Source organism: Ammospiza caudacuta, chromosome Z (assembly GCF_027887145.1).
Source record: "Ammospiza caudacuta isolate bAmmCau1 chromosome Z, bAmmCau1.pri, whole genome shotgun sequence".
NCBI classification, from domain to species: domain Eukaryota; kingdom Metazoa; phylum Chordata; class Aves; order Passeriformes; family Passerellidae; genus Ammospiza; species Ammospiza caudacuta.
Genome location: NC_080632.1, coordinates 72087357 through 72106470, shown reverse-complemented (window position 1 = coordinate 72106470; position 19114 = coordinate 72087357). Strand labels below are relative to the sequence as shown.

The window sequence follows — 19114 nt, the reverse complement described above, 5'->3', positions numbered from 1 at the left end:
AGCCAGGCCCAGCCGCCCTCACAGGCAGCAGGGACTCCCTGAGCGCTGCCGCGCTTCCTCAGAGCAGTACAACACCTTCTGCAGAGAGGCCTAAGTGCCTCTGAGACTGAGGGCCAGCATCTGGCGCAGCCTACACCCAGACACTCGCACAAGACCCTGCTCTGGCAGACAAGAAATGCACCAGACGGACGTACTCAGTGTCTTCAGGCCCTGCTCCTCCCTCATCTCGGGCTGCTGGGCTGCGCTGCTGCAGGAAGTGCCGGCAGCGGGGCTTGAGCTGGCTGCTGCAGGCCATGCTGGTCCGGCGGCACCAGGTTGAATGGCAGAGCCTGTCTTGCGCTGGGACAAGAAAGGATTGCCCGTCAGAAGGGTGGCTGGCACTCATGCCCCCCCCTAAGCGCACAGCAAAAGCAAGGCCTTGGGAAGGTGCTGCCAGCCACGGCCAGGCCTCTCCAGCTGGAGCAGTTCCCATGTCCCCTTCTCAAAGGCACCTTCGGGAGAAGCCCAAAGGCTACTTGGATCCAGCCCCTCCCGACCACCTCCATGCTCCACGTGTTCAGCTTTTCTGCAAGACACTGGCAACAAGGTATCGATGGGGCTGCCAAATCCACAAAGAGATCAGAGCAGGGCCCCAGAGCCTCGCTGCTTTCCTCCTCCTGTCTTTTCCTGGGCCGGAATGAAATCAGCCCGGAGTTGGCAGGCAACAGACTGCTCAGAAGCCCGCAGCGTGTCCCTTCTCTGATCTGTTTCACGGATTTCCCTTCTCTATGGCAGCCTTTAGAGAGCGGCCCTTGGGAGCCGCCTTCCAGCCCTGCCCAGACCCACCCGCCCTTTTACAATGCAGGGCTGCCGAGGATTCTCCTCTCCAAACTCTGCTCTGACCGGCTGGAAGTGAAGCACAGCCTGAAGCTAATTAGTCCACGGAGACAGCAGGTCCCTTCCAGGGGCCAGTGTCTGCCAGGTACCCTGCAAGGCTGTCAACTGCGTATTTGGGCCGCGCTGTCCGCTGACCACAGGCAGCCTGCACTGACAACGGGCACAAGGGGCTGACTCCTGCACTGAGAGTCACTCAATGCTGCCTCCTGTCTGATCCCAAGAGACACTCTGGCGCCCTCTCAGCATCCCAGCTTCAATGTCAAACTTCAGAACCCATTGGCCAGGGCTCCCCAGCTTGCCTGAAGCCGCACTACGTCACAGCAGGCACACGGCTGCCAGCATCTTCAGCCACGAGCAACAAGGGCTGCTCCAAAACGGGTAGCCTGGCCGTGCGCCAAAGGCAGTGCCAAGCTCAGCTGTCACTTACTGGCTCTGCAAGTTCAGGCTGTGAAGGGACAGCGGCTGAAGGTTTCATCTTCCTTTGCTCCTCTTCATCCTCTTCCTCAATGACAGAGGCAGCCAGAGGAGCTGCTGACCCTGCTGTTGTGCCCTGCAGGCAGACAGAAGTGAGAGAGATGGGCAAAAGCCAGTGCCTTAGGAGCTGCTTTCTATTGAGCTGGGAAAGCACCCAGAAGAAGGGCAAATCATAGACTTTGATACAAGTGGGCCTCTGAGTCACGCAAAGCCGAGGAAGCTGGCTGAACGAGCTGCTACTCCATCTTGCTGTGCATTTGAGCTTCCCTGCTGCCTAGAAGCAGCAAGATGCCTTGGAGCTGTCCCTTTTGCCTTTCATCTCTTGAAAGGCTTTTCACTGGAAAATCAGCAAACAGCCAGTGCTCCCTTTGCTACTGCTGATGCCACCGGGCAGCTGGCCTTTCCTTCAGCCTCCCACGCCGGCACTCCACACTCGGCTGCAACAGGCCAAGCTGGCAGAATTGCTGCACAATTCTCACACGCCAGCAATGTCTCAGCTTCCTTTGCCACTCACCAAAGGACAGGCTTGTCTCCATCCGCGTGTCAGGTGACCTGCAGCCAGCAAGGCAAAAGGAACCAGAGGCCCTTAGAAAAGTGCCTGTGCTGGCCACTCCCACAGCACAAGGCAGTCCCAACACAGAGCATTTCCCTTTCCCAACATGCCTCCAGGAGCAACAGCTCTTTCCCACAGCAAGCAAGAGAACAAGAAGGACCCTAGAGGAGCCTCTGGCTACATTTGGGCCTCTTTTGCCAAGAGAGAAATAGGAAGACGGTGCTGGAAATGCCCGCTGCTCTTCAAAACTTTGAGCTTCTCTTGTGCCTAACAGCTCAAGCTACATTTCCCTCTTCCCTTTCCTGCATTTTCCATATACATTCTTTTAAATTGCACGCCCTAATTCCCATCCCTTGGCTGAAGATGATAGCCCAGCAAAGCTTCCACAAAGGGTCCCTTCCCTGTGGCAGCTCCCTGCTGAAGCAGCCCAGGAACAGCTGCTGGGCTCAGCAGCAAACCCTCCCTGCACTGGAGTTTGTGCTGCATGGCCAAGGCAATCGCAGTCTTGGCACAGCATCAAAGGCTCAAGTCATGCAGCCAAGGCCTCTAAGGGGTAGAATATGGAGCAAAAGGTGCTTTCCTTCACTCCTGGAGAGAACCACTGAGTTGGTAGAAATACTTCTGAGGATCTGCCCTCAGAGTCTGCAATTTGCAGCTTGTCTTGCTTGAAGCAGCAAGCTGAGGAAATGACAGACTCCGCTGCCGCGCACTCTCCCGGGGAGGGAAGGCAACCGCTGCAGGTTGCATGGCAAATAGTCTGCACGCGCTACCCAGTACAGATGCCCCCTTTGTAGCTGATGCTGCTGGCAGGACATTGACCAAAGCGGTGGCACCTTCACGGCCATTCTGTTCCCAAAGAAACTGGGCCACTGCTGCGGCATAAAGAGCAGAGCCAAGCAAAAGTCGGGCAATGCCAGCCCCAGGAGAAACCTTTACTTACGAGTCAGCTGGGTCAGGTAGTAGCCAGAATAGACAACAGAAAAGATGGTGCAAACGGCGGCACAGACTTGCCCAATCATTTTGGCAGTGCTGTGCGCGTTTGCACGCTGAGTGCCAGCCAAGGGAAAGCCAAGACTCCTCTCGGGGTGCAGGCCGTCTGCTGAGAGCTCCTTGAGCACAAGGATCCTCCTGCAGGGAGCCAGCGGAAGAGCTGCTCTGGACGACCAGGCCTGGCGCGCACCGGGACAACGCTGTGCTGACAGCACTGTGACGTGGCACCTCTGGCTTGACCTCACAATGGCAGCTGCTCTGTGGCTTTCTTGTGCCCAGCAAGACAACCTTGTGTACAGCTGATGCAAAAGAAAAGCCTGGGAAATTCTCCTCACTCACAAAGGCAGTGCTCAAGGCATGCCAGGGGAACTCAGAAAATGCACCAATCCAAGCGGCATCCAAGCAATGCAAGCAAACATGACTCTTGGTCCCAAAAGCTTTGACTGAAAGCAAGTCTGCTTCTTCTAGGTGGCATCCTAGCTGGTTTGGAAAAGCCTAACTTCTTCAGTGACATTTAGATGGCAAACGAAGCAAAGATAATAAATTTCCAGGACTATTGTAGGCTGCAGTTGCTCCTGGAGCACGCGGGTGCATGCTGACCTATGGAGGGGCTTTACAGCTGGCCTGCAAGCAAAGCCGAGTTCATGGAAGAAATAGCAGTTGATGGTTTTTGAGTGTATCCATAGCAAGGAAGAAGACAAGGCCGTCAGCATGGAAACCCATTAGAAGAGATTCAGGAAAAGTTGCGTATGCTAGACTAGGTGCCGAAGTAGATGTGCATACGTGCCTTATAAATTTCTGTAAAACTTTTGCCAGTTGTATTGACGTTAATTGCTTTGCACCAATGGATAGAAGAAGTTATTGTGATGTAGTTAGTGACTTGAGATCACGCTTTGTTAAGAGTGTATAAGCTGGAGAACATGCAGAATAAAACAAACAAACCTTTTTCTTCTTGGACCCTGATCACGTGTGTATGCCACGTCCGGCCTAACGGTGACGCTTGCCCCATCTCTGGGTCAAGAAACAAGTCTTGTCTGACTGGTAACTTTTCAACAAGCTGAGAAAGAAATTAGTAGCTGGACATGCAGATTTCTGAAGAGAGGAAAGAAAAGTGTTGACAAGAATAAACCTAAGTTTTCAATGCCTGAAGCACTCAAAAATAACATGTTTTGGGATAGTGTACCATATGTTAGACAGAGTTAAAACAAACCACAACTCATTAGTATCTGGACTTCATTGCCCACTCTGCTTAGAGATGTTGCTTGAAGGCACTTGGTGTCAAGGATCCAGTTCCTGTAGATCACTGTCGACGTAGATCAAAATCCTCCCAACAAATCAGTGTCAAAACCAGCAAGAGTGAGACTTTTGTCCTTGGCAGTAGCTTCCAGGTGCTCCTGGAAGTCACCAGGCCTTGACACAAAGATGTGTATTCAACGGAGGGAGAGAAGCATCATGCTTAGCTCTAAATGTGACCTTTGCTAGCAGATCACACTAGCAGGCAATAAATTACATTTGTTCTGCACTTCGGCAGAGCCAAGATTGGAATCAAAGTCTAGATCACAGGAGAAGATCACACGAGCCTCAGCTTTTCCAGAAGAGGAAAAATACAAAGGATAGTAAATTTGCGTTGGGTTTACAGGCTATTTTTGCAGATCGATAGACAAGGGATGAAGCTTAAAAGATGAGAGCAAAGGAAAATCAACAGATATGCTGAAAGTGAGTGAAGAGTAAGGGGACCTCAAATTAACTGAAAAGCTGCACAGAAAGCTTCTCTACTTTGTGCACTTGCCTCAAGTTTTCAATGGCAAAATCTAGGAGTACTTCAAACTTATTTTTATTAATTCTAGAAGAAAGACAATCAAAACGGTGTACTTCTGCTTACAGTATCAAGTAAAGCACAGGAAGCCATTAGAGTAAGAAAAATTGTGTTCAGACGGCTGAGGCAGCCTTAGGGGTAGGAGGAATGGGGAGGCCTGGAAATCAGGCCTGTGGGCAACATTCAAGGAGCATCCAGTCCCTGAGCAGTCCCTCACAGTGGGTATGCCAGCAGATGGAGGCGAAATGGAGCCACAGCTGGGTGGGAAAAGGGCCGGGGTGGGGAGCCGTGCTCAGCAGGGGCTCCTGCATCAAATTGCTCAATGACAGGTGTGCTATGCTGTGTGCATGTTTCCAACACCTGGCAACAGCAGGCTGGCCCAGAGGTGGGAAAAGGCCAAGGAGGCAGCAGAGTGGGAATGGGGCTCTGCAGGAGGCCCTGGTGGTTGCACACCCCTGTAGGGGATGAGGCTGGCCCAGAGGGTCCCTGGGGGTCTGGGGTGAAAAGCGGGGAAAAGAGAAGCAGGGAGGAAATGCCAGATGCTGCCGCTGTGAGAATGCCATTCCATCCCACAGGTGACATAGTGAGAGGAGGGTGGCAACAAAATGGTGATTGCTGCTGATCAGCCTGACATCTGATCAAGACAAGAGGCCCAGAAAGGACTGCACATCTGCCTCCTAGTGCTGTCCTGAATGGCAGCTCATTACCTGGTGTTCATTACCTGTAGGTCTCTCAGCTTCCCACAGGCATGCCACACTTCAGGTAAGCAAAGCTGCTTACCTCACTATGTTCTTTGGGCCTCTGAAAGGGACTGTCCACTTAGCTACAGCCTGGCAAGGAAGGGAGTCTTACAACACTCTGGATATTTTCGACTTTTATTGACACTCGGGCTGAAACAAAGTATCCCCTCGCTGCTTCTTCATCTTCATCATTCTGTCCTGCAGGTGGCCTGCTCAGGCTGACAGCTTGGAGCGCCTGCAGGCTCCAGTTCTGCTGCAGCCCAGCTTTTCCTCTCACTGCTTAATTCTTATTATGACAATTCTTTCATTTCTACTTCAAAGCTTCCCTAAATTAACAACACTCTATCCTAAGCTAAACAATCCTCTACTATCCAAGCTGTCTACGTTCTATAGTCCTTAAAAGTTGATCCCTATAGTTCCTAATTTTTTTCAATTTTCATCTCTTGCAGAAAGAAAAACAACAGAGCTTTAAATTGAACCTAACAACATATCTAACCTAACCTAACCTAACCTAACCTAACCTAACCTAATCTAATCCAACCTAATGCTAACCTAACCCAACCTAACCTAACAGCTAACCTAACAGCTAACCTAACAGCTAAACTGAGCAAATATCTACACTATCATGTTTCCTAGCTACGGCACAGCTCCTCTTCAACCTCGGGGGATGGCTGAAGCTCTGCCTAAAGATGACACATCCCCTTTTCCCTCCTCTTGGCTGGCGGGGCATCAGGGCCTCCTCAGGCGCAGGTGTCTCCTCTCCAGTCTTCCTGCACTTGCTTGGCTGAGATGATCAGAGCAGCCAGGCTGGAGGCAGGATCGCCTGAGGTCACGAAGGGATGCTGCCCAGAGGAAAAAGAACAAAGAAAGGAACTCTTACTTTCCAGGATCACTTGAGCCTGCGGGCTCAAGCAGGATTCCCTGGCTACCAGCAAGACACACAAAGAGCACTGAGGGCAGCATGTCCCCCTGCGCCTTCCTGTCCTGGCAGCTTTCTGTGCCACGTGGCCCACACTCCTCCTCCTCCTCCTCATCCCTTCATGCAGGTGTCCTCAGCTGCCAGGGCTTTTTGCCCCTTTGCTTTTTCTTACCTGTAGGAGCTCCTGGGCAGACCAGCGCCTGTCCTCATCTGCCTGCAGGCAGCAGCGGAGGAAGTCGCGCAGGAGAGCCGAGTGGTGCCTGGGGTTCTGCAGTTTTGGGGGCCCGTTCCTTTCTAGCAGTTCAAAAACCTACAGCACATGGATGCAAGAGGACACTCCACCTGCTCCTTTGCTAGCCACACACAGCTCTCTCCACACAGAGCCCTCTTGCTAAGCTGCACCTTACCCGGAGACGGGCTTCCCGCTGGTAAGGAGCTTCCCCTTCCACCATTTCCAGCCCCATGATCCCCAGGGACCAGATGTCCACTTTGGGGCCGTAGGCTTCTCCTCTCACCACCTCCGGTGCCATCCAGCTGGGAGTGCCGACGCTGGAGCTGCGCTTGCTGTGCTCAGGGCTGAGCTGAGCACAGAGGCCAAAGTCACCTGAGGACAAAAACAAAGCCTGTCAAAGCCAGCTACCACTGGCAAAGCAGCCAAAACCATTGCCCTGACCAGGCCATGCTGAATCTAACTGAAAAAGCAGCTGAGCTCTCCTTCCACGTGCCTGGAGCCAGGCAAATAAGGCATCGGCCGCTTCAAAAACACCCTGACGATTCACGCACTGGCCAAGCCGCGCTTCTGCCCCAGTGGCCGTCACCAAAATGCAAGCACACGGCATATGCTGGACATGCTGCAGCCCAGCAGGGATACCCACCCAACTTGACGGATCCGTCCGTGCCCACCAGGACGTTGCAACTTTTGATGTCTCTGTGGATGACTTGGCGGGAATGAAGGAAATGCAGTCCTTGCAGGCACTGAGAGAGAAAAAGGAGGGAGGGAAAGTTAACCTGCAGGATCTGATTTCATCCCACCCGCAAGGAAAGAGCTCAAGGGGATTGGCGGCTTTCTCAGGGAATTGTGAGCCAGGGCAAAACATCACGCTGCTGTCACCATGAAGAGCTTGCTGCTTCAACACTCTTGGAAGTTTTTTCTAGATTTCCAAGCAAAGGCATCTGGGCTCCCAAAAGTTCCACCGGCCTTGGGTAGGAAGCGCGCCACCTTTGGCTGGGAGGCGGCACGGCAAAGAATTTTGGGGAAGCCTAGTGGCAGCAGAAGAGGAAGCTGCTGGTGACAGCAGCACCTTCGAGCTGTTCCACAATGCATCGCCATGCAGGCTGCAATGCTAGCCTTTGAAGCTGAGGACAGCTCTTTGCCCTTAGCTTGAAATTCTGCCACCCGCATGCTGCCTTCCAGTGGCAAGCAATGTAGGACAGACAGACAGGCTCCAGGCAAACATTCCCAGGCAAAGCTGAGAAGAGGAAGAAAGAGAAATTGAGCCAGTGAGCGAGCACCAAGGCCAGAGGACAGACAGGATGGAAGAGTGCAAGAACAGAGCCTGAGGAGTGCAAGGGCACTGGCAGGCAGTACACTTCCCATGCTCTTTCTTCTCCTGTGTGGCGTGACAGCAGCAGCAGCAGCAGCAGCAGCAGCAGCAGCAGCAGCAGCAGCAAAAGAAAGGTGAGAGCAAGAAATCTCGGCTCTCCTTAAGCTCCAGCTGACAAGCAGCATCCGGGCAGTCTTGGGCAAGCACAAGCGGGATCCCTCACCTCCCGACAGACAGCGCCTATCTGTCCTTCCTCCAGGTACACTGCCCTCAGCACATCAAACAAGGTGCCGCCGTCCATGAACTCCATGGCCAGCCAGAGCTCCGCATCCACCAGGTAGCTGAAAGAAGAAAACCACGGCATGGAGCAACAGAATGGGCATAGCCTCAGTCACCCCAGGGCCTGAGACAGGTTTTTGCAGCTGCTCTCCAAGCTACGGGTGCCACAAGAGACTGTTGAACACCAGCTCCACCTCCTCCCACGCTCTGGAGACACGCAGAGAAATCATCCCCAGCTCTGTTCTCTGCCAGCGACCAAAGGGCATCGTCTCTTTGCGCTTGCACCAGCTAAAGCTACATTGACACCAGAATATGCCAACCTGTCTAAGTAGGTAACGATATTGGGACTCCTGTTGTCTCTCATGGCCAGGATTTCATTGGCAGCCAGCTCCTCGGACATCTCCTCCTCGAGTGACATGATCTTGATTGCCACCTGCAATGACATTGGCCACCGGTACCTTGAGAAGACGCACCCCGCTCGAGATCACAAGGAGCACGGAGCGAGTGCTGGTGCAATGAGGCAGCACGCTGGGCCAAAGTGCCTTGTCACTAGACAGCAGAGCTTAGCAGAAGCACCAAAAGCCATCCCAAATGCATTCTGCCGCCTGAGCCTCGACTGTATTTCAGAGGAACAGCCCCTGCTGCAGACATGGAGCTGCCACCCAAACCTCCAAGCACAGCTCACAGCAGCGGGCAAAGCGCTCCAGAGCTGCAAAATGGCGTGGGGCTCTTGGCACTTTACCTGTTGTCCGCTGCTGGTGTCAAGGGCTTTATAAACAGCTCCAAACCCTCTAGAAAGACCAAAGCAGCAGAAAGAGACCTTTATCCCTCTGGCAGTGAAAGCAAGCCCAGGCAGCAGATCTCCCCAGGCTGCCTGGACGCCTTCCTTAGAAAAAATGCCTGGCTGCAGCATCTCTTCGGCCAACAGCATGTTAGCCCGTGAGCCCTCTGCCATGCGGGGCAGGCTGTCCAAGGGAACACTAAGGTGCAGCATGAAGACCAAGGGCCGCTGGAAATCTCCAAGGCGCACACCCTGCCAGGTCATTTCAGAACCTAAGGGGAACTCTCTCCTTGTGCGGGTGTGCATGCATGTGTGTGTCAAAAAAGGGAGAACAATTTGAGTCAGAAGACTGTCCTTGACAATCTGACCTTTCTTGGATGGCAAGGTGCTCTTTCAGGCCACAAAGCTGCAGGGCCAGGGCTTCTCCCAGCTCCTGCTCCTCACTGCTGCAAGCAAGACACTGCCAGCATCAACTTGTCTTTGATGAGGCCTTTGCATTGCTCTGACCGAGCAGTCCAGGCAGGCGACACGAGGTCAAGCCGGAGCCTGACCATGACTGGAGCTTGCCTGACTTCACGCTTGATATTGCACCAGCCAAAGACCTGGCCCACACTTTTGTAAAATGAGCTGACGTCACGCTTACCCTCGCCCGAGTTCCTCAAATGCCGTGTATTTGCCCGTTGGCCGGCCCGGACTCACGATGCTCCCTGAAAGACAAAAGCAGTGCAGGGCGCTCACTCGCACACAGAGACGCCGCTGCCCAGAGCGTCCCAAAGGCAGCCCCACTGCCCGCAGCTCTGGGCCCTTTGCGGTCCCGCGGCTTCCAGCTGCTGAGACCAGCAAGTGGGAGGGCCATCTTCTCCACCTTTCATCAGGTGGCCTTTCCAAGAAGGCCTTGATTTCTTTCAAGAGCAGCATCTCACGCGATAAGCCAAAATGATGAGCCCTTAAGAAGGGGGCCCTAAGAGGTAAGCAAGGGCCTTTGCTGCCTCCGCAGTCACACCCACCATCACTGGCAGGTCCACTGCCAGGGGCACAAAGTGTCTGGGCCGGAGGAGGAGTAAGAACCAGAGCCAGAAAACACCTGGGGCCAGACAGCTCCCTGGGCAATAGTCACTTGCTATGTGCCAGCCTTCTGCTCAAGCAGAAACAACCTCTGCTTTTGTCTTTGGCCCAGAAGGCAGCCCAGGCAGGGCCAAGCCAGGCCCAGCCGCCCTCACAGGCAGCAGGGACTCCCTGAGCGCTGCCGCGCTTCCTCAGAGCAGTACAACACCTTCTGCAGAGAGGCCTAAGTGCCTCTGAGACTGAGGGCCAGCATCTGGCGCAGCCTACACCCAGACACTCGCACAAGACCCTGCTCTGGCAGACAAGAAATGCACCAGACGGACGTACTCAGTGTCTTCAGGCCCTGCTCCTCCCTCATCTCGGGCTGCTGGGCTGCGCTGCTGCAGGAAGTGCCGGCAGCGGGGCTTGAGCTGGCTGCTGCAGGCCATGCTGGTCCGGCGGCACCAGGTTGAATGGCAGAGCCTGTCTTGCGCTGGGACAAGAAAGGATTGCCCGTCAGAAGGGTGGCTGGCACTCATGCCCCCCCCTAAGCGCACAGCAAAAGCAAGGCCTTGGGAAGGTGCTGCCAGCCACGGCCAGGCCTCTCCAGCTGGAGCAGTTCCCATGTCCCCTTCTCAAAGGCACCTTCGGGAGAAGCCCAAAGGCTACTTGGATCCAGCCCCTCCCGACCACCTCCATGCTCCACGTGTTCAGCTTTTCTGCAAGACACTGGCAACAAGGTATTGATGGGGCTGCCAAATCCACAAAGAGATCAGAGCAGGGCCCCAGAGCCTCGCTGCTTTCCTCCTCCTGTCTTTTCCTGGGCCGGAATGAAATCAGCCCGGAGTTGGCAGGCAACAGTCTGCTCAGAAGCCCGCAGCGTGTCCCTTCTCTGATCTGTTTCACGGATTTCCCTTCTCTATGGCAGCCTTTAGAGAGCGGCCCTTGGGAGCCGCCTTCCAGCCCTGCCCAGACCCACCCGCCCTTTTACAATGCAGGGCTGCCGAGGATTCTCCTCTCCAAACTCTGCTCTGACCGGCTGGAAGTGAAGCACAGCCTGAAGCTAATTAGTCCACGGAGACAGCAGGTCCCTTCCAGGGGCCAGTGTCTGCCAGGTACCCTGCAAGGCTGTCAACTGCGTATTTGGGCCGCGCTGTCCGCTGACCACAGGCAGCCTGCACTGACAACGGGCACAAGGGGCTGACTCCTGCACTGAGAGTCACTCAATGCTGCCTCCTGTCTGATCCCAAGAGACACTCTGGCGCCCTCTCAGCATCCCAGCTTCAATGTCAAACTTCAGAACCCATTGGCCAGGGCTCCCCAGCTTGCCTGAAGCCGCACTACGTCACAGCAGGCACACGGCTGCCAGCATCTTCAGCCACGAGCAACAAGGGCTGCTCCAAAACGGGTAGCCTGGCCCTGCGCCAAAGGCAGTGCCAAGCTCAGCTGTCACTTACTGGCTCTGCAAGTTCAGGCTGTGAAGGGACAGCGGCTGAAGGTTTCATCTTCCTTTGCTCCTCTTCATCCTCTTCCTCAATGACAGAGGCAGCCAGAGGAGCTGCTGACCCTGCTGTTGTGCCCTGCAGGCAGACAGAAGTGAGAGAGATGGGCAAAAGCCAGTGCCTTAGGAGCTGCTTTCTATTGAGCTGGGAAAGCACCCAGAAGAAGGGCAAATCATAGACTTTGATACAAGTGGGCCTCTGAGTCACGCAAAGCCGAGGAAGCTGGCTGAACGAGCTGCTACTCCATCTTGCTGTGCATTTGAGCTTCCCTGCTGCCTAGAAGCAGCAAGATGCCTTGGAGCTGTCCCTTTTGCCTTTCATCTCTTGAAAGGCTTTTCACTGGAAAATCAGCAAACAGCCAGTGCTCCCTTTGCTACTGCTGATGCCACCGGGCAGCTGGCCTTTCCTTCAGCCTCCCATGCCGGCACTCCACACTCGGCTGCAACAGGCCAAGCTGGCAGAATTGCTGCACAATTCTCACACGCCAGCAACGTCTCAGCTTCCTTTGCCACTCACCAAAGGACAGGCTTGTCTCCATCCGCGTGTCAGGTGACCTGCAGCCAGCAAGGCAAAAGGAACCAGAGGCCCTTAGAAAAGTGCCTGTGCTGGCCACTCCCACAGCACAAGGCAGTCCCAACACAGAGCATTTCCCTTTCCCAACATGCCTCCAGGAGCAACAGCTCTTTCCCACAGCAAGCAAGAGAACAAGAAGGACCCTAGAGGAGCCTCTGGCTACATTTGGGCCTCTTTTGCCAAGAGAGAAATAGGAAGACGGTGCTGGAAATGCCCGCTGCTCTTCAAAACTTTGAGCTTCTCTTGTGCCTAACAGCTCAAGCTACATTTCCCTCTTCCCTTTCCTGCATTTTCCATATACATTCTTTTAAATTGCACGCCCTAATTCCCATCCCTTGGCTGAAGATGATAGCCCAGCAAAGCTTCCACAAAGGGTCCCTTCCCTGTGGCAGCTCCCTGCTGAAGCAGCCCAGGAACAGCTGCTGGGCTCAGCAGCAAACCCTCCCTGCACTGGAGTTTGTGCTGCATGGCCAAGGCAATCGCAGTCTTGGCACAGCATCAAAGGCTCAAGTCATGCAGCCAAGGCCTCTAAGGGGTAGAATATGGAGCAAAAGGTGCTTTCCTTCACTCCTGGAGAGAACCACTGAGTTGGTAGAAATACTTCTGAGGATCTGCCCTCAGAGTCTGCAATTTGCAGCTTGTCTTGCTTGAAGCAGCAAGCTGAGGAAATGACAGACTCCGCTGCCGCGCACTCTCCCGGGGAGGGAAGGCAACCGCTGCAGGTTGCATGGCAAATAGTCTGCACGCGCTACCCAGTACAGATGCCCCCTTTGTAGCTGATGCTGCTGGCAGGACATTGACCAAAGCAGTGGCACCTTCACGGCCATTCTGTTCCCAAAGAAACTGGGCCACTGCTGCGGCATAAAGAGCAGAGCCAAGCAAAAGTCGGGCAATGCCAGCCCCAGGAGAAACCTTTACTTACGAGTCAGCTGGGTCAGGTAGTAGCCAGAATAGACAACAGAAAAGATGGTGCAAACGGCGGCACAGACTTGCCCAATCATTTTGGCAGTGCTGTGCGCGTTTGCACGCTGAGTGCCAGCCAAGGGAAAGCCAAGACTCCTCTCGGGGTGCAGGCCGTCTGCTGAGAGCTCCTTGAGCACAAGGATCCTCCTGCAGGGAGCCAGCGGAAGAGCTGCTCTGGACGACCAGGCCTGGCGCGCACCGGGACAACGCTGTGCTGACAGCACTGTGACGTGGCACCTCTGGCTTGACCTCACAATGGCAGCTGCTCTGTGGCTTTCTTGTGCCCAGCAAGACAACCTTGTGTACAGCTGATGCAAAAGAAAAGCCTGGGAAATTCTCCTCACTCACAAAGGCAGTGCTCAAGGCATGCCAGGGGAACTCAGAAAATGCACCAATCCAAGCGGCATCCAAGCAATGCAAGCAAACATGACTCTTGGTCCCAAAAGCTTTGACTGAAAGCAAGTCTGCTTCTTCTAGGTGGCATCCTAGCTGGTTTGGAAAAGCCTAACTTCTTCAGTGACATTTAGATGGCAAACGAAGCAAAGATAATAAATTTCCAGGACTATTGTAGGCTGCAGTTGCTCCTGGAGCACGCGGGTGCATGCTGACCTATGGAGGGGCTTTACAGCTGGCCTGCAAGCAAAGCCGAGTTCATGGAAGAAATAGCAGTTGATGGTTTTTGAGTGTATCAATAGCAAGGCAGAAGACAAGGCCGTCAGCATGGAAACCCATTAGAAGAGATTCAGGAAAAGTTGCGTATGCTAGACTAGGTGCTGAAGTAGATGTGCATACGTGCCTTATAAATTTCTGTAAAACTTTTGCCAGTTGTATTGATGTTAATTGCTTTGCACCAATGGATAGAAGAAGTTATTGTGATGTAGTTAGTGACTTGAGATCACGCTTTGTTAAGAGTGTATAAGCTGGAGAACATGCAGAATAAAACAAACAAACCTTTTTCTTCTTGGACCCTGATCACGTGTGTATGCCACGTCCGGCCTAACGGTGACGCTTGCCCCATCTCTGGGTCAAGAAACAAGTCTTGTCTGACTGGTAACTTTTCAACAAGCTGAGAAAGAAATTAGTAGCTGGACATGCAGATTTCTGAAGAGAGGAAAGAAAAGTGTTGACAAGAATAAACCTAAGTTTTCAATGCCTGAAGCACTCAAAAATAACATGTTTTGGGATAGTGTACCATATGTTAGACAGAGTTAAAACAAACCACAACTCATTAGTATCTGGACTTCATTGCCCACTCTGCTTAGAGATGTTGCTTGAAGGCACTTGGTGTCAAGGATCCAGTTCCTGTAGATCACTGTCGACGTAGATCAAAATCCTCCCAACAAATCAGTGTCAAAACCAGCAAGAGTGAGACTTTTGTCCTTGGCAGTAGCTTCCAGGTGCTCCTGGAAGTCACCAGGCCTTGACACAAAGATGTGTATTCAACGGAGGGAGAGAAGCATCATGCTTAGCTCTAAATGTGACCTTTGCTAGCAGATCACACTAGCAGGCAATAAATTACATTTGTTCTGCACTTCGGCAGAGCCAAGATTGGAATCAAAGTCTAGATCACAGGAGAAGATCACACGAGCCTCAGCTTTTCCAGAAGAGGAAAAATACAAAGGATAGTAAATTTGCGTTGGGTTTACAGGCTATTTTTGCAGATCGATAGACAAGGGATGAAGCTTAAAAGATGAGAGCAAAGGAAAATCAACAGATATGCTGAAAGTGAGTGAAGAGTAAGGGGACCTCAAATTAACTGAAAAGCTGCACAGAAAGCTTCTCTACTTTGTGCACTTGCCTCAAGTTTTCAATGGCAAAATCTAGGAGTACTTCAAACTTATTTTTATTAATTCTAGAAGAAAGACAATCAAAACGGTGTACTTCTGCTTACAGTATCAAGTAAAGCACAGGAAGCCATTAGAGTAAGAAAAATTGTGTTCAGACGGCTGAGGCAGCCTTAGGGGTAGGAGGAATGGGGAGGCGTGGAAATCAGGCCTGTGGGCAACATTCAAGGAGCATCCAGTCCCTGAGCAGTCCCTCACAGTGGGTATGCCAGCAGATGGAGGCGAAATGGAGCCACAGCTGGGTGGGAAAAGGGCCGGGGTGGGGAGCCGTGCTCAGCAGGGGCTCCTGCATCAAATTGCTCAATGACAGGTGTGCTATGCTGTGTGCATGTTTCCAACACCTGGCAACAGCAGGCTGGCCCAGAGGTGGGAAAAGGCCAAGGAGGCAGCAGAGTGGGAATGGGGCTCTGCAGGAGGCCCTGGTGGTTGCACACCCCTGTAGGGGATGAGGCTGGCCCAGAGGGTCCCTGGGGGTCTGGGGTGAAAAGCGGGGAAAAGAGAAGCAGGGAGGAAATGCCAGATGCTGCCGCTGTGAGAATGCCATTCCATCCCACAGGTGACATAGTGAGAGGAGGGTGGCAACAAAATGGTGATTGCTGCTGATCAGCCTGACATCTGATCAAGACAAGAGGCCCAGAAAGGACTGCACATCTGCCTCCTAGTGCTGTCCTGAATGGCAGCTCATTACCTGGTGTTCATTACCTGTAGGTCTCTCAGCTTCCCACAGGCATGCCACACTTCAGGTAAGCAAAGCTGCTTACCTCACTATGTTCTTTGGGCCTCTGAAAGGGACTGTCCACTTAGCTACAGCCTGGCAAGGAAGGGAGTCTTACAACACTCTGGATATTTTCGACTTTTATTGACACTCGGGCTGAAACAAAGTATCCCCTCGCTGCTTCTTCATCTTCATCATTCTGTCCTGCAGGTGGCCTGCTCAGGCTGACAGCTTGGAGCGCCTGCAGGCTCCAGTTCTGCTGCAGCCCAGCTTTTCCTCTCACTGCTTAATTCTTATTATGACAATTCTTTCATTTCTACTTCAAAGCTTCCCTAAATTAACAACACTCTATCCTAAGCTAAACAATCCTCTACTATCCAAGCTGTCTACGTTCTATAGTCCTTAAAAGTTGATCCCTATAGTTCCTAATTTTTTTCAATTTTCATCTCTTGCAGAAAGAAAAACAACAGAGCTTTAAATTGAACCTAACAACATATCTAACCTAACCTAACCTAACCTAACCTAACCTAATCTAATCCAACCTAATGCTAACCTAACCCAACCTAACCTAACAGCTAACCTAACAGCTAACCTAACAGCTAAACTGAGCAAATATCTACACTATCATGTTTCCTAGCTACGGCACAGCTCCTCTTCAACCTCGGGGGATGGCTGAAGCTCTGCCTAAAGATGACACATCCCCTTTTCCCTCCTCTTGGCTGGCGGGGCATCAGGGCCTCCTCAGGCGCAGGTGTCTCCTCTCCAGTCTTCCTGCACTTGCTTGGCTGAGATGATCAGAGCAGCCAGGCTGGAGGCAGGATCGCCTGAGGTCACGAAGGGATGCTGCCCAGAGGAAAAAGAACAAAGAAAGGAACTCTTACTTTCCAGGATCACTTGAGCCTGCGGGCTCAAGCAGGATTCCCTGGCTACCAGCAAGACACACAAAGAGCACTGAGGGCAGCATGTCCCCCTGCGCCTTCCTGTCCTGGCAGCTTTCTGTGCCACGTGGCCCACACTCCTCCTCCTCCTCATCCCTTCATGCAGGTGTCCTCAGCTGCCAGGGCTTTTTGCCCCTTTGCTTTTTCTTACCTGTAGGAGCTCCTGGGCAGACCAGCGCCTGTCCTCATCTGCCTGCAGGCAGCAGCGGAGGAAGTCGCGCAGGAGAGCCGAGTGGTGCCTGGGGTTCTGCAGTTTTGGGGGCCCGTTCCTTTCTAGCAGTTCAAAAACCTACAGCACATGGATGCAAGAGGACACTCCACCTGCTCCTTTGCTAGCCACACACAGCTCTCTCCACACAGAGCCCTCTTGCTAAGCTGCACCTTACCCGGAGACGGGCTTCCCGCTGGTAAGGAGCTTCCCCTTCCACCATTTCCAGCCCCATGATCCCCAGGGACCAGATGTCCACTTTGGGGCCGTAGGCTTCTCCTCTCACCACCTCCGGTGCCATCCAGCTGGGAGTGCCGACGCTGGAGCTGCGCTTGCTGTGCTCAGGGCTGAGCTGAGCACAGAGGCCAAAGTCACCTGAGGACAAAAACAAAGCCTGTCAAAGCCAGCTACCACTGGCAAAGCAGCCAAAACCATTGCCCTGACCAGGCCATGCTGAATCTAACTGAAAAAGCAGCTGAGCTCTCCTTCCACGTGCCTGGAGCCAGGCAAATAAGGCATCGGCCGCTTCAAAAACACCCTGACGATTCACGCACTGGCCAAGCCGCGCTTCTGCCCCAGTGGCCGTCACCAAAATGCAAGCACACGGCATATGCTGGACATGCTGCAGCCCAGCAGGGATACCCACCCAACTTGACGGATCCGTCCGTGCCCACCAGGACGTTGCAACTTTTGATGTCTCTGTGGATGACTTGGCGGGAATGAAGGAAATGCAGTCCTTGCAGGCACTGAGAGAGAAAAAGGAGGGAGGGAAAGTTAACCTGCAGGATCTGATTTCATCCCACCCGCAAGGAAAGAGCTCAAGGGGATTGGCGGCTTTCTCAGGGAATTGTGAGCGAGGGCAAAACATCACGCTGCTGTCACCATGAAGAGCTTGCTGCTTCAACACTCTTGGAAGTTTTTTCTAGATTTCCAAGCAAAGGCATCTGGGCTCCCAAAAGTTCCACCGGCCTTGGGTAGGAAGCGCGCCACCTTTGGCTGGGAGGCGGCACGGCAAAGAATTTTGGGGAAGCCTAGTGGCAGCAGAAGAGGAAGCTGCTGGTGACAGCAGCACCTTCGAGCTGTTCCACAATGCATCGCCATGCAGGCTGCAATGCTAGCCTTTGAAGCTGAGGACAGCTCTTTGCCCTTAGCTTGAAATTCTGCCACCCGCATGCTGCCTTCCAGTGGCAAGCAATGTAGGACAGACAGACAGGCTCCAGGCAAACATTCCCAGGCAAAGCTGAGAAGAGGAAGAAAGAGAAATTGAGCCAGTGAGCGAGCACCAAGGCCAGAGGACAGACAGGATGGAAGAGTGCAAGAACAGAGCCTGAGGAGTGCAAGGGCACTGGCAGGCAGTACACTTCCCATGCTCTTTCTTCTCCTGTGTGGCGTGACAGCAGCAGCAGCAGCAGCAGCAGCAGCAGCAGCAGCAGCAGCAGCAAAAGAAAGGTGAGAGCAAGAAATCTCGGCTCTCCTTAAGCTCCAGCTGACAAGCAGCATCCGGGCAGTCTTGGGCAAGCACAAGCGGGATCCCTCACCTCCCAACAGACAGCGCCTATCTGTCCTTCCTCCAGGTACACTGCCCTCAGCACATCAAACAAGGTGCCGCCGTCCATGAACTCCATGGCCAGCCAGAGCTCCGCATCCACCAGGTAGCTGAAAGAAGAAAACCACGGCATGGAGCAACAGAATGGGCATAGCCTCAGTCACCCCAGGGCCTGAGACAGGTTTTTGCAGCTGCTCTCCAAGCTACGGGTGCCACAAGAGACTGTTGAACACCAGCTCCACCTCCTCCCACGCTCTGGACACACGCAGAGAAATCATCCCCAGCTCTGTTCTCTGCCAGCGACCAAAGGGCATCGTCTCTTTGCGCTTGCACCAGCTAAAGCTACATTGACACCAGAATATGCCAACCTGTCTAAGTAGGTAACGATATTGGGACTCCTGTTGTCCCTCATGGCCAGGATTTCATTGGCAGCCAGCTCCTCGGACATCTCCTCCTCGAGTGACATGATCTTGATTGCCACCTGCAATGACATTGGCCACCGGTACCTTGAGAAGACGCACCCCGCTCGAGATCACAAGGAGCACGGAGCGAGTGCTGGTGCAATGAGGCAGCACGCTGGGCCAAAGTGCCTTGTCACTAGACAGCAGAGCTTAGCAGAAGCACCAAAAGCCATCCCAAATGCATTCTGCCGCCTGAGCCTCGACTGTATTTCAGAGGAACAGCCCCTGCTGCAGACATGGAGCTGCCACCCAAACCTCCAAGCACAGCTCACAGCAGCGGGCAAAGCGCTCCAGAGCTGCAAAATGGCGTGGGGCTCTTGGCACTTTACCTGTTGTCCGCTGCTGGTG

General features: G+C 53.3%; 2 protein-coding genes across 2 annotated transcripts; both read right to left on the bottom strand.

Annotated features, from left to right (window-relative positions):
- Positions 1-6189: 6189 nt before the first annotated feature.
- Positions 6190-13092, bottom strand: LOC131571541 (serine/threonine-protein kinase PAK 3-like). The gene is made up of 13 exons (XM_058824287.1): positions 13014-13092; positions 12035-12072; positions 11470-11596; positions 11399-11410; positions 10365-10499; positions 9616-9679; positions 8934-8982; positions 8512-8624; positions 8136-8253; positions 7244-7343; positions 6776-6972; positions 6541-6678; positions 6190-6291 (listed from the first exon to the last, which is right to left on the bottom strand). The coding sequence occupies exons 1-13, from the start codon at positions 13090-13092 to the stop codon at positions 6190-6192; spliced, it is 1272 nt and encodes a 423-aa protein (XP_058680270.1).
- Positions 13093-16354: 3262 nt separating this feature from the next.
- LOC131571647 (serine/threonine-protein kinase PAK 3-like) lies at positions 16355-18780 on the bottom strand. The gene is made up of 5 exons (XM_058824427.1): positions 18674-18780; positions 18298-18415; positions 17406-17505; positions 16938-17134; positions 16355-16456 (listed from the first exon to the last, which is right to left on the bottom strand). Exons 1-5 carry the CDS (start codon positions 18769-18771, stop codon positions 16355-16357), a joined length of 615 nt encoding a protein of 204 aa, XP_058680410.1. The 5' UTR covers positions 18772-18780.
- Between the last annotated feature and the right edge of the window lie 334 nt (positions 18781-19114).

What these genes read in the sequence shown, in the direction of transcription:
- LOC131571541 (XM_058824287.1), bottom strand. Translation starts at nt 13,092, where the DNA reads ATGATTGGGCAAGTCTGTGCCGCCGTTTGCACCATCTTTTCTGTTGTC. An exon ending in GGAGACAAGCCTGTCCTTTG is followed by an intron (nt 11,597 to 12,034) that starts GTGAGTGGCAAA and finishes GTCTGCCTGCAG; the next exon opens with GGCACAACAGCAGGGTCAGC. An exon ending in TTTGAGGAACTCGGGCGAGG is followed by an intron (nt 8,983 to 9,615) that starts GTAAGCGTGACG and finishes TGGTCTTTCTAG; the next exon opens with AGGGTTTGGAGCTGTTTATA.
- LOC131571647 (XM_058824427.1), bottom strand. Translation starts at nt 18,771, where the DNA reads ATGTCACTCGAGGAGGAGATGTCCGAGGAGCTGGCTGCCAATGAAATC. An exon ending in ATCGTTACCTACTTAGACAG is followed by an intron (nt 18,416 to 18,673) that starts GTTGGCATATTC and finishes TTCTTCTTTCAG; the next exon opens with CTACCTGGTGGATGCGGAGC. An exon ending in AGCGGGAAGCCCGTCTCCGG is followed by an intron (nt 16,457 to 16,937) that starts GTAAGGTGCAGC and finishes TCCTCTGGGCAG; the next exon opens with CATCCCTTCGTGACCTCAGG.